General features: G+C 41.2%; 1 protein-coding gene across 9 annotated transcripts in view; it reads left to right on the top strand.

Annotated features, from left to right (window-relative positions):
• The window catches only part of sdk2b (sidekick cell adhesion molecule 2b), a 331862-nt gene extending 319039 nt beyond the window's left edge, over nt 1-12823 (top strand). For 3 of the 9 annotated variants that reach the window (XM_054800269.1, XM_054800267.1, XM_054800275.1), the window contains exons 43-46: nt 1962-2121; nt 5327-5456; nt 10769-10825; nt 11231-12823. In XM_054800269.1, the coding sequence (XP_054656244.1) occupies nt 1962-2121; nt 5327-5456; nt 10769-10825; nt 11231-11647 (764 nt within the window). In that variant the 3' untranslated portion in view covers nt 11648-12823. The other 6 variants (XM_054800271.1, XM_054800268.1, XM_054800274.1 and 3 more) reach the window with 4 other exon arrangements.
• The last annotated feature ends 2059 nt before the right edge of the window (nt 12824-14882 follow it).

Below are 14882 nucleotides of genomic sequence, written 5' to 3'. Positions count from 1 at the left end.
CAGTCAAACACGACCCCCTCACTGGATGATTCTTATTGTCCATTGATGGCTGCAACCCCCCTGCCCAGCCAGTCTTTACACTGTGTCGGAGGTCATGCTGGCACATGCACCCACTGGACACTTCATTAGGTACGCCTGCACCATGTACTGACATCCAAAACAAAGATTTTACCTTTACACACGTCATCACGCACACTCGATTGAACGTTAGCATATTATTGTCACAATATTATTGTTGCATCGTACCCACAGCTCTTTGGAATAGTTTGGTTAGACGCTTGTTTAGCTCAGGAAATTGAAAATAACAAACATATTGTTAGCCTTTTACCATGGAAACATGAATAATAGTCATATTCATGGTCAATAATATGGATCATTTCAAAGACGTTCACGTGACTTTTGTGATTATTATTGTTACATATACTGCATATACTGTATATTTAAAGTCTAATAATAAAATTATCAAAATTTTAATGGAAAAAGTACATATAAATAATGACAAAAATGTACATATTTTAATTGCATTTCATATTTTTTCGCAATTTTTATTGGCTTGTAAAAATATGCAAAGTTATTATTGTGGTTGTTAAATGTACAGTATATATTTGAAAAACAATAATTATTAAAACAAAGATATTTTTATATAGATAAATAAATACAAACTAAGATTTATGTACTTGAATGACAAAGTATTTACTTTTTTGTATTTTTATTGGCCTGTACAAATGTGTAAGGTTATTATTATTTTTATTATTATTGTTATCGTTTTTAAATACGCAGTATAGATTTTTTTTAATAATCAAATTATTAAAATCTAAATATATACTTTTATCTAAATTTATTAATAATGAAAACAAAGACTTATATATGTTAATTAAATGTTATATTTTTATGCATCATTATTATTATTATTATTGCTGTAAAATGCAATTAAACTTTTTTCCCAACTGAATTTTCCAGAAATTACATCTTTATTTAATTATGTTTGTGTCTCAAAATATTACAACTTCAAAAATGTAACATATTTTTTTCTTAAATATTTAAATTCTGATACTAAAATGGCATTATTTTTCCTCGTATTATAATTTTTATCGTATTGTAAAATTGCTACTTTTTTGCCATTACAATGACTTTTTTCTCTTAATATTTTGACTTTATTTTCGTAAAATTCCAGCTGTTTTTTTCTTTTTTCCTTTTGTAAACTTTCTTCTTGTAATTATGACTTTATTCTCATGACATTATAACTTTTTTTGCAACTCAGTTTTTTAAAACGACAACTTTATTTGTCGTTTGTTCTTCATAATATAATAAATTGAAAAAAAATGTGTTTTTATATTTCAACTTGATGCTGTTAAAATGAGGTTATTTTCCTCATAATATTATGATGATGTTACGTTATCCTCCTAAAATTATGACTTTCTCTTTTTAGATTTCAACTTAACTCTTAATATTTTGAGTTTAATTAAGAGATTAAAGTCAAAATATTAAGTTATTTTTTCCCATTTCTGCTGTTGTTGTTTTTTTTCCAAATATATCAACTTTGTTCTTGTATATATTCTTCTTGTAATTCTGACATTATTGCCATAATACTTTGACTTTATCCTCGTAACATTATCATTGTTTTCTCTTTTATTTTATATTTCAACTTGATGCTACTAAAATGATGTTGTTTTTCTCATAATATTATGACGTTATTCTCCTAAAAGGACAGTTTGTCGTTAGCTTACAACTTTTTTCTCTGAATATTTGGACTTTTTTCTTGTAAACTGATTGTTTTTGTAGTTTTCTTGGAAGTGATATTTTTAGAATGTGCCGCGGGCCACACTGTGGACACCCTTGGGTTAAAGGAATACGCTGTTTGTCATTGTGGTGTATGGGGTGTGGGTGTACCTAATGTTGTGCTTGAGTGTTGCCTCACTAACCGTGCTGTCCCGTGGGATGGGGCCTGTGTGGTGACACAGTGTCTGTGTGCGTGTGCGCAGGCAACAACTCCAACTGCAACGCCCTGACCCACGGAGACATGGTCAGCCTGGACGAGGGCCGCTTCCCCGCCCTGGAACTCAACAACCGCCGGCTGTCCGTCAAGAACTCTTTCTGCAGGAAGAACGGCGTCTACACCAGGTTAGTCGATCAGGACCACGTTCTCCGTATTGAACAACTCACCAACGTGCGCTGGCATCTGAGGGGTGGGGGATGGAAATCTGTGCGATTATAGATTAATGCGGCGTCTTGATCTGTGCTCTCACAAAAGCAAAGACTGGAGTCTGCCGCCTGATCCTTGGGATCAGCATTCAAACGCTCGCCTAATCCCACCCAAGTCCGCCTAATTCTGAGCACTGTCGGACATCCGCTTGCGTTTAGGGCCGATTTTCTACCGCTAAGCGACGGGAGTTGAATTTGACTTCCAACTTTGCGTGGCGGCTGCTTGGTCAGGACGCTCTGGCAGCTTCCTGCATCATCGAGCAGCATCTCTCCTTACTTCCTGCAAAATAAAACATCAGTTACACCCCACGACCCTCCAAGCAGCCTGTGCTCTTCAGTTGACATCCACACACACGGCCGACCGCTTTAGTCGACATGACGTCCTCATGCCTGCGGAAGAAGGCTCTGCAGCAGCAACATAACCGCTGTCACTCCCTATCACAGCAGCTGACAAAATGCACACATGTATTCATGGATTTTTACATCTTTTTAAAAATGTTTATATCGGAACGTAGATTTGCCTCCATCCAAAAAACACTTTTTTCTTTTAATGTTTTCACTTAATTCTTGTAAAATATTTTTCCCAACCATTTCAACTTTCTTCTTGTAAATTTTCGTCTCATAATTTATTTATTAGGATTTTTAAAGACATGATAATGTGACTGCAACACGGAACTAAGAATGTGTCCAGCACACGCAGCTAGCGTACCGGACTTATCCGGACCAGATGTCCGAGCCACCTCAACTGGCTCCTCTCCATGTGAAGGAGCACTCTACTCTCTCTGAGCCCCTCCCAGATGACTGAGCTGCTCCTATCTCCTATTAGGGTGAGTCCAGCCACCCTACGGAGGAAACTCTTGTTCTTTCGGTCCCGACCTGAAGCTCATGACCATAGGTGAGGGTGGGAACGTAGATCAACCAGTAAATTGACAGCTTTGCCTTCCGGCTCAGCTCTCTCTTCACCACGACGGTCCGGTACAGCAGACGCTGCGCCGATCCGCCTGTCGACCTCACACTCCAACCTTCCCTCACTCGTGAACAAGACCCCGAGATACTTGAAGTCCTCCACCTGGGGCAGGACCTCATTCCCAACCTGGAGGGAGCAATCCACCCTTTTCTGATTGAGAACCAAGGTTTCGGATTTGGAGGTGCTGAGTCTCATCCCAAAATCTTCACACTCAGATGCACGCTGAAGGTCACAGCGCGACATCGTCACATCGTCCGCAAATAGCAGACACCAGATCCTAAGGCCCTCACACTGAACTCCCTCGACGCCTTGGCTGAGCCTACACATTATGTCCATGAAAATTATGAACAGAATGGGAATCAGAATTTTTATGCTACTGAAATGTTATTTTTCCTGATGATTCCTGATAATATTACAACCTTATTCTGATCAAATCACATCTCTTCCTCATTTTCTCGGGCCGCACTTTGGACACCCCTGGTGTAGTGCTCCCAAAAAGAAAGACAAGTGAGTTGAAGTGGAAGATCTGGAAGCTGCTGTCACACAATTCATCCACTTGCTGCAAAAAGCAGCCTTTTCCGTGCTGACCACACTTGGAACGGACCCGTGCTTGAAATGCGAATGCTAGGAAAGTTGCGGTCGTGACGCGTGAGGAGGCGACGGCAGCTCCACGGGCGGCGAGAGGCGGCCAGGAAAAGTCAACACGTGTCCGACTGATAGGCAGAAAGGAGTGTTAGATTTATTTAGCCTTTCACTCGCCTTTACTCAAAACTATGAAATCCATCCCCTTTCAAATTACATTGTGTTTAGTCACGTGACTACAATAGAGCTCCGCTTTTACTAGTGCCAACAAGCGCTGTAGACAATGAATGGATGGAATTACACGGGGTCTGAGGATCGAACCAGCAACCACTGGGCTGGGAGACGACCGCTGTACCTCCTGAGCCATGTCACCCTGCTGAATAAGCAGATTCTTACGTAATGGGAAGTGTAAAATGATTTTTCATCAGTAGGGGGTGCCATTTAATTTGTCTATTTGTTGTTTACCAGACTAAAAACGTCAGAATTTGAAATGTTGTAAAGCAAAACTTCAGACTGAATGTTAAAATGTGTAAAATTCCTGAACAATTACATGATGGAACCAGCAAGCGTGGGGTTGGGAGACGACCACGCTACCTCTTGAGCCAAGTCACGCTGTAGAATAATGGAAAATGTCAAATTATTTTCCAGTAGGGGGCCCAAATCAATTATCCATTCATTTGCAACGGGAAAATTGTCACAGAAAATATGAAATTACAGTAAAATGTGGGAGATTTTTTTCTAAAGTCCTGATACTTAGCCAGCGTGTCCTGAATGGGCCAAACATTTCGACTCTGGATTGGTTTGAATTGGTTGAGAAATGTTTGCAGGCCAAAAAATGGGACGGAAGAAGAAGTAGTTGAGGAATAAATAGATGAAAAATGGTGGCAAATTATATATTATGGCAAATACAGCACTTTTTTGTCAAACTGGTATTGCAATTTGCAGTGTTTGTCATAGTCTGTGTGTTCGTAACGCAATCCTGAGAGGAGAGCTGCTGCCAATATCAGTATTGGTTGTTATCGGTATCGCTTGTGAAGTGCTGGGCAATAGCGGTGTGTGTGTAACAAAGCCTATATGGAGTGTCTAATGATGATGATAATGAAGTAAGATGATAGACGAACACATGGAATCATAGTCAACCTGGCTGCCGGGCGGGCGTTAGCTAGTTGCACAAACAAACTTCTTGGACAGCCGACCAAAGTGCAAAATCTCAACATTTGATGAAAAAGCATTTATCAGTGAAGCATAAACAAATGGTAGGCTTTCTAACAGCGGGGCCTTGGACCTGTATTATCACCCATTATGAATTGTTACCAAATTATGGTGAATGAGTTTTCTGCAGAAAAAAAATCAAAATTAAACTTTTTTTTTTTTACCAGAAACCCATGAATGAATGGGAATGTGCTGGCATCCACTGTATTTGGAGCCCGTGATGACTTTTCTGCGTATAAGCTGTGTAAAGTTGCATTCCTATTGGACGTAGTCTCACACAGGGATGCGGCACTCGTGAAACAGACGCCATATTGGCAAGTGGTCACAGAGGCGTCAAACACGAATGGTTTTCTTGCCATGCAGGTCCCCTCCCAGGCCCAGTCCCGGCAGTCTGAACTACTCTGACGAGGACGTGAGCACCAAGTACAATGACTTGATCCCGGTGGAGGGCAGCAGCCTGACTGAGAAACCCTCTGAGATCTCAGACTCGCAGGTGCGGTATCCACACTCCTCATCCATCTGTGTGTCTTTTATGTGTTGACATTTACAAAAGTCTTACATCATGTGCACAAAGTCCACATTGCATCTGCAGTGTTTTGTGGCATCCTTCAGCAACACCTTCATGCATTTGGTCAGCAGAGACCAACCCCCCCATCCCCCTCCCAAGGCTGCACTCAGCACGGCCACTCTGCACTTTTTCCACGCAGGCTTTGTAGGAAACCATGGCAGCAGCCAAGGAATCCACCCAAATTTCTCTGTAAAATATGCTTTAAAGAGTGTGCACGAGCGCGGTATTTAAAAAAAAAAAAAAGCACCTTACATAGCCTGCTGGGGTTTTTTTGCCTAGTTTTTACATGTTTTTGTTTTTCTTGATTTATTTTGAAAGCTTTTATTGAAATCATTTACATTTTTATTTATTTTTAGCATTTTAATTCATTTTTATTTGATTTAATAGTTTTTTTACACTTTTATTTGTCATTATATATTATTTTTTATACTTTTATTTCAGTCTTTTTCCATTTTTGTTTATTATTTTAATTTTTATTTATTTTTTACACTTTAAGTCATTTTTATTTATATTTATTTGTCATTGTTTTTTACACTTTTGTCATTTTAGATTTTTTTTTAAATTAGTTTTTAAGTTTAAGTTTTAAGTTTTTAATTAGTTTTTTTATTTAAGTCATTTACATTTTTTTTATAATTCTGTAAACATGTCATTTTTATTTGTATTTATTTTAATAATTTTTTACACTTTTATTATTGTAGATTGTTTTATTTTTTATACTTTAAGTCTTTTTTTACACTTTGAAGTCATTTTTATTCATATTTACTTTAGTTGTTTTTTTTTTACCCATTTTTGTCATTTTAGATTATTTACTTTTATTAGTTTTTATACTTTTTAATTTTTTTTCTATACTTTTTTTTAAATCATTTAAATTTGTTTTTATTTTTTTTACACGTAAGTCATTTTTATTTGTATTTATTTTACTTGTTTTTTTACACTTTTATTTCTCATAGATTGTTATTTACTTAGTAGTATTTTTACACATTTAAGCTATTTTTATTGTATATATTTGTATTATTGTTTATTGTATAAGTCTATATGTATTTACTACTATTATTTATCAGGTTTTTATGTAAGTCAGTGTTATTTGTATTTTTTTTTTACACGTTTAAGTAATTTATATTTTAGATTTATTTTTGCCTTTATTTGTTTATTTATATTTTGTATACTTTCTTTTTTTTTACCAAGGAAATGTATTTGTTTTTTGTCATCTTTTGAAACATTAATAGACATAATTACATATCCAAAGTGTATTTTAGAGGAATTTATGAATGTATTTAGATTTTTTTTTGCATGTTTGTCACACTTAAATGTTTCAGATCGTCAAACAAATGTAAATATTAGTCAATGACCACACAACTCAACACAAAATGCAGTTTTTATATAAAACGTTTTATTATTAAGGGAGAAAAAAATCCAAAGCTACATGATCCTGTGTGAAAAAGTGATGGCCCCCTAAAGCTAATAAGTGGTTGGGCCCCCCTTAGCAGCAACAACTGCAATCAAGCGTTTGTGATAACTTGCAATGAGTCTCTTCCAGCGCTGGGGAGGAATTTTGGCCCACTCATCTTTGCAGAATTGTTGTCATTCAGCCACACTGGAGGCTTTTCCAGCATGAAGCTCCTTTTTAAGGTCATGCCACAGCATCTCAATAGGATTCAGGTCAGGACTTGGACTAGGCCACTCCAAAGTCTTCATCCATTCAGAGGTGGACTTGCTGGTGTGTTTTGGATCATTGTCCTGCTGCAGAACCCAAGTTGCTTTCAGCTTGAGGTCACCAACAGATGGACGGACATTATCACAGCAAAAAAGGTGTGGCAGTAATCAGACCTGGGTGTGGCTACAGAAATTGAAGGTGGGATAAACCACAGGTATGTTTTAACAGGGGGGCAATCACTTTTTCACACAGGGATGTGAAGGTTTGGTAAATGCTAAATGGTCTTTCACTTGTATAGCGCTTTTCAACCTCCAAGGCACTCAAAGCGCCTCAAAAGGGAAAGTTCAGTCAGTCAGATCCTCTCAAAAGTTCTGTTACTCAATCAGCTAAAAAAAAAAATATGCACATGATTGGGTTTGGATTTTTTTCACCCTAATAATAAAAGGTTTCATTTAAAAACTGCATTTTGTGTTCCGTTGTGTTGTCATTGACTAATATTTATATTTGTGTGATGACGTGACACATTTAAGTGTGACAAACATGCAAAAAATAAATAAATTAGGAAGGGGGCCAACACTTTTTCACACCACTGTATACCGAGGAGGAAGATGATGATGATGTTGATGATGATTTGACCTCAGAGTACATACTTTAATGTCATTTTTGACTAGCTGCCAGCAACCCACCCAGGATGGATCTGTGAACCATTTTAGGTCCCGACCCACCAGTTGTTTACACGCTTAGTAGTTTTGAAAAATACCCGCGTTGGTGTTGACCTAGCCTTTGTGGCCTTTTCCATTTGCCCCTCCCACCAGATCTTTCTATTCCCATGAATCAGCCTGCCCACCACCATGTGTCCCGTCCCATCTTGTTGTGGAATACGTCATTCCCCGATGTCTTCCATGCTTATATGTGTTGGGTTTACTATTTTTTCTTTCCTCTTCTTGTTTATGTCAGCCACTGTCTGTGGCCTCCCAGTCTGCATTCCATAGCCGCCAAGGGAAAAGGGTCGGGGTGGAAGGTGGAATGGGGGGCAATCCAGAATTCCCATTTTTTGAGACAACCTTGAGCGGGGGTGGGGGTTCTTTGACTCGGGGCACTTCCCAAATGATTTCTGAGCATCTGTCAACATTCCTGCTGTGGACTCCAAAGCGCCAGAATCTCTGGTCACATCTAAGTAGCAGCTTTGGCTGCTGGATAACCCGCCTGACGTTCCTGACGCTGTCAGTGGTGGAACCTGATGCCTCCAACAGGCTCCCATATCCAGACATCCAAGAATGCTCCTTCCAGAGCTTCTTTCTCTCCGTGTCCTCTTTGATCCTTGCGACGCTTCAGCCAGCAGGGAGACGCCTCAGACGTGGAAAAGAGTCTCTTTTAAATTTTTACCTTTTTTAGATGTGAGCTTTCTTCTTTGCCGAGCACAGGCGACCCTTGACCTCTGAGTCACACACACGGTACATCATGCAGAAGATTCACTTTCTGTCTTTCTTCACTTTCTTAAGTTTCTTTTCAGCGTCCTTGGCCGAGGCCCAAGTGGGAATTATGTCTGCAGTGTTTGTGCAGACTTGTGACGTCGCCAGCCCAGATAAAGCAAGTCCAAACGCGTTCATCCTGCCTTAAATAATACATGGTGGCGTCCCAGGCTGTGCTCATTCCCAACAAAACCTCCCTAGTCTTTGACTCTACTTGTTTGATAAAAGGAATAGAAGTCTCCTGATGTTTTCATCCCAAATGTACTGCTTTGCTCTTCGCTTGTGGGGACCCCCACGCCCCCACCCCACCACACCCCCACTGTGTTGTCTTCTCTGAGTGCCACAACCCCCACTTTCTAGCAAAACGACCCTCGTCGCTGCAATAATCCATAAGTGCAAGACAAAGGACTGACCCACTGGACTGTTGTGCAGTGGGATGGGATGGGATGGGATGGGGGAGGAGTTGGTTGGAGGACAACTGAAACACCCCAAATGGTAGCGGAAACAAGACAACATGTATTTCCAAAACATAATGTAGATTTCATTCTAGCGGGGGTGTTTATTTACCTGAACCGTAAGGAGGACAGCCATTTTCTTTTTTTTGGTTCTGTTTAGTTTAGGGTTCAGGTTATGGACGAGTTGGGTTAACATTTTAGTTAGCGTTTTGGTTATGGATGGTTTGGGGATCAGGGTTTTGGTTATGATCGTCTGGTTTAGGATTTAGGTAAGGGTTTGTGTTGATGACAGACAAAACATCTTCTAAGACAACCTGAACAGTCCAGCTGCGATCAATGGAATACCCTGAATACAACGACCTGGATGAACGACAATATTCACAGGAGCAAGGGTCTGTGGTTAAGGTAGAGTAAAGGCTATGGATGGGTTAGGTTATGGTTTTAGTTAGGGTTTGTGGTTAGAGTTGGGGTTTTGCTTATGAATTCATTGGGTTAGAGTTTTGGTTATGATCATATGGGTTAGAGTTTGGTGTTTGGGTTTAGGTAAGGGTTTGTAGTTAGGGTAAAGGATATGAATGGGTTAGGTTAAGGTGTTAGTTAGGGTTTTGGTTATGGATGAGTTGGGTTAGAGTTTGGGGTCAGGGTTTAGGTAAGGGTTTGTGGTTAGGGTAGAGTTTGGGGTTAGGGTTTAGGTGAGGGTTTGTGGTTAGGGTAGAGTAAAGGTTATGGATGGGTTAGGTTGATGTTTTAGTTAGGGTTTTGGTTATGATCAGCTGGGTTAGAGTTTGAGGTTAGGGTTTAGGTAAGAGGTTGGGTTTAGGGTTCTGGTTAGGTATTAAGGTAGAGTAAAGTTTTTTATGGATGGGTTAGTTTAGGGCTTAGTTGGTTGGGGTTTTGGTTAGGGCTAGAGTTAAGGTGTTGGTTAGATTTGAATAAGCTTTGCTGGGTTAGGGTTTGGGGTAAAGTTAAGGTCTGGGGTTAGGTTTTTGGTTCGGGGTAGGTATGGTCAGGGTTTTTGGTATTGGTTGGGGTTGGGGTTAGGATTTTAGTTGAAAGACACATCAGCCGGTGTGTTTTAACACTGCACATTTTGAACACGTGGACATGTTGGATTGGGACCGTGAAGGACGCACGTTGCCACACTTACATAACACAACCTGGAGTGTTCTTGCGCTCCGCGTTGACACTTGGAATGCTTCTTTACATGAACACAATGGAGAGCATTCCCGCAGGTCAACGACCTCGGCGTGCTGAGGAATGGCTGCCATTTCTCCGTAGTTTTACTTTTGTCGGTTTTCAAATATGCTGCGGTGAAAAAATACACATTTCGTAGAGTCAACAACCTTTATTTGCCTAAGAATCACAAATTCACCTGACTACCCTACCATGGTGATAGCGCCATCCATTGATTACATCCATTGCTAACATAAAGATCTTGTTAACTGGATGCTAACACAAGTTACCAAGTTTCTATGAGGGTTCCATCATTGCACGAATGGTACACGCTCGCTAGCTGTTCGCCGTTAGCTCGCACGAGGACACATGCGCAGAAATGTTAAAGGTATGATCATGAAAAGGAACAACGGGGGGAGTTGAAGCTTGACTGATTCTGTGATGGTGATGTGCTGTAAAACCCACTGTTCTGTTCACCCATAGGAGGCGCTGGTGTTTTCATACGGAACAGGTGGTCTGCATACACTTCCACTGCATTTGGTGAGGTTCCTGTGGCTGCCTGCTTCTTCTTCTTCTTGTTTTTTTATGTTTGTAGCCAAACCGGTGTCTAATGCTAGCTTTTACATGTGGTCCAGCTGACCTGTTCGACTGGCCTGGTGTGGGTACAAAGACGGTGATAGTGGTCCAGTTCCGTGGCGTGTTGGAAGATACATTGCCGTGTTTTGTGATTTGTTTTGGAGGGGATGCACGCTTCATCCATTGCAATTGATCATGCTTTGATCATCTTCCATGGGTGTTGGTGAGCTGGTGATGTGTTGTCTCCGTGTGCATGTGTCCACGTCAGTCATCCTTAGCTTTAGCATCGCTAGCCGCTCCCCACATGGCATCACCTCACCGTTGTGCGAAAGGCATAAATAAACGCAAGCCGTGCGTGTTCTCTCACAGGGCAGCGACAGCGAATACGAGGTGGACCCCAACCGCCAGAAGACCCACTCCTTCGTCAACCACTACATCAGCGACCCCACATACTACAACTCGTGGCGCCGCCAGCAGAAGGGCATTTCCCGAGCGCAGGCCTACAGCTATGCCGAGTCCGAGTCAGGCGAGCCGGAGCACCTCGCCCCGCCGCCGCTGCCCCCTCTGCCGCCCCAGCTCAGCTCACCCAGCCCCCAGCCCCAGCAGCAGCAGCAGGCCCAGGGACAGCCCCAGGGCCAAAGCAGCCTCTTCAGGCCTAAAGGCAGCCGGACTCCCACCCCATCCCAGCAGAACCCCACCAGCCAGCACAGCGCCCTCTACAGGCCGCCCAGCAGCCTGGCCCCCGGCTCACGGGCCCCCATTGCTGGCTTCTCCTCCTTTGTGTGAGAGTAGCGTCAATCAAGAAAGGACTAAGGAGATTTCTGGCTGATCATGTGATTTGCGCTTCTTTTTTGTTTCCATTTGCTGATTTTTCAAGGAGGCTTTCTGCAACACTTTAGCGTGCACGTGTGCCACCTTAAAGGAAAAGTGCACTCTTTTAGGAATTTCGTCCACAGTCCTTACGTGAGACATGAACACACACGTCTTGCTCTTTTCTGTGCCTTCTAAAAATATAACAGACAAAAGAATACACGTAATGGGACGCACCTATTCCACCTATAAAGCCTTCTGAAAAAACCTCCAAAAAGCGCCAACAACGCTCCATGTACATAACGTGACCTGCATGGTAATCAAGCCACATTGTTATTATTATTGTTATTAACATTGTTACGCCCAAGGACTACGTTACTGGTGTCGTGACACCTCGCCACACAACACCGGCTAGCTACTAGCCAGCTAGCGACTAGCTTCACCACACGCTCGCTCACAAAGCCTCAGGCCGCTAGCGAAAGGTAACGCTACATATCGGAGCTGCCACTACTGCTGCTGTGTTCTGGTTTTTACGCTACATGTAGCGTTCCTTTCTATGTTGCTATGTGAAATCAATGCACCCAGGAAGGAAGTTCCGCTAATGCTTCAAATGGGACAAAATACTTAAGTATTCCATGTTATCATGAATGTACCTGCTACTACATGCTCACAGCATGGATATGAAACCATTAAACCTTGTTGGTTTTAATAGCAGCCTTTCTAGGCGGAATAGGCGTGTCCCATTATGTGCATTAATAAGCTGCCTCTTTTTACCTGTTTTTATATCTTTAGAATGCACAGGAAAGAGGAAGACGTCTGTTCATGTCTCACATAAGGATTGTGGATGATGGGCTAAAGAAAAAAAAAAAGTGCACTTTTTCTTGAAGACACGAATACACTCTTTTTGTTGGCATTTTGACTTTGTTTGCATGACTTCTTATCATTTATTTGCTCATTATTTTAACCTTTGCACACATTTGAAGCGGTACTATCTTTGTATGCTGTACAAAAGTCACAAGAATCCTTGAATAGACACATATACGTGGATACTGTATGTAATATATGACATATATATATTATATCTACAGTACGTACCTAGTGGACTAGTCCATGCACACGCAGCATTGACGGACTGAAATAGCAACACGGACTTGTTGTTGTGACAGAAAAGTGTAAAAACTTGACGCTGCATCTCGAGTGGCGCCTCGACTCACAGGTGAGCCGGCCATGACCAGGAAGTGTATAGCAACAAAGTCCAAGCAATCGATGCCTTTGACACACACAAACAACACCAACACTGATCCAGAAGATCACGGCGGACTTTTACTGGATTTGGAACAGCTCTTCTGGACGTTTCCATGGCATCCCAACAGGAAGTAGTGGAGTAGCTTCAGCTGCGGTATCATCCTGGCCGCCAAACAAGCTGTTCTTTACAGGTGCCCCTGTTCTGTCGTCCATTGCTTTGTGTGTGTGTGCGTGTGTGTGTGTGTGTGGGGGGGGGGGTAGCACACTTCCTAAGCTTTACGGATACTTCACTGTGTGTTTGTGCGTGGGTGTGTTTTATCAAAACTGTCCCGCAACAACAGCAAACCTGCCTGAAGTTACGCCCACGGAGGGTTAGCACCGCTAACTCATGATGCTACCATATATTGTACGACTCGATGGTGTTTGCCTAGTTTGCATTCTTCACAAGATGTCATCTACTTTGTTTTGTTTCATTTTCTTGCTTTCATTGGATTTTGTTTCCTGTGGGGTGATTTCGTTGTATGCGACAAAAGCTAACCGTGCAGAAGAATGAATATATGATCACAGTACATTTCTGAAATAAATTATTTTTCAATGTTAGCAAAGTGTGATGCTTTCTCGCAAAAAGGTGTACGCCATGCAAGCATGATAAATCGTGGGCTTCTGCGTGTGATTAGTCGCGTTGCCTGGGGTTCCAAAATCAGACAAAAGCATCAACAATAGAGTAGGAAGGTTAAGTTTCCAAAAGAGACAGAAAAACACCAAAAGGCGGTCGCAGAGTCGCACATTCAATTTGATGCTGTTCCACTCCAGTACTCTAGGTGGCAGCAGCATATCTTAAAACGGGGGTGTCCAAACGTCTTTCGAGTGAGGGCCACATAGTGAAAAATTAAAGGATGCAACTCCGCCTTTTCACGATTGAAAATTTTGCTGGGCAAATTATTGTTGATAATTGATATCATTGACAACATTTTTTGAGACAATTTTTTCATCAATTATATGGCATAATAATGAGTCGTATCAAAGGCAATAAACTTTAATTTCCCAAGAGTAGTTAAAGAGTCACTGACATGATTTTTCACTTTGCTTAAATATGTTCTATATTGTTTATAATCATGTTCATGATATAGTCATGAGCGGGTCTGCTCACAGCGTGTGTCCGCTTACAACAATGCACTTTCCTCAGCCACGGCAGGTGGCTATCGTACTTGCTTGGTTCACTGTGGTCTAAACCTTCATTTTTTGGAAAAGAAAACAAACTTACAGTATCACTGGGACACTGTGAACTGCCAGCGGCAATGCAACGTTTTAGCATGACTACTATTTTGATGAAAACTATACCAAACGAAGGCGACAAGCTAACTCTAATGGTAGTTTACTCCGCTAAGATGAAAGCCGTCCCAACGCTAATTTAACGTTTCCTTTCAAGAAAACGAACAACGTATAACCTATTTAAGCAACGTTGAAAAATCAAGTCAGTGACGCTTTTTTGGAATTTCAAGAGCTTTTAAAAAAATTCAACAACATAATAAATTAAACAAAAAAAGACCAAAAAAATTGGGGGGTCATATTTGAGCTGGACCACATATCTGTGGTGGCAGAGTAAAATGTCATGTTTGTGATGTCTTTCAACACGTCTTCTTTCATTGGGTTACACAGTCCAGGAATTGCTGTCTGTGACATGTTGTACATGTACGTTCTCCCAGGCAATTCCTACTGTCTGTCAAACATGTCTAACATTTTCCGAAATGTTGTCTTTTCAACCGTATTAAAAGGTTGAATTTCTTTTGCAATGCAGCGAGCGACCCTGTCTGTGAGCACGCACCATTTTGCGCTAATTCGTTTACATTTACTTTGCAGACCAAACACCTAGGAAAGTGTTGGCTGTCGGGACGAAGGCTCTGCTGCACCTCCAGTGGTATTTTTTTTTTCCCCAGTTGTGAAAACTGAAAAGGATGAGTGTGTT

The sequence above is a fragment of the Dunckerocampus dactyliophorus genome, chromosome 15 (assembly GCF_027744805.1).
Source record: "Dunckerocampus dactyliophorus isolate RoL2022-P2 chromosome 15, RoL_Ddac_1.1, whole genome shotgun sequence".
Classification (NCBI taxonomy): Eukaryota; Metazoa; Chordata; class Actinopteri; order Syngnathiformes; family Syngnathidae; genus Dunckerocampus; species Dunckerocampus dactyliophorus.
The sequence above is the reverse complement of the archived record's forward strand: the minus strand, read 5'-3'. Positions and strand labels throughout refer to the sequence as shown.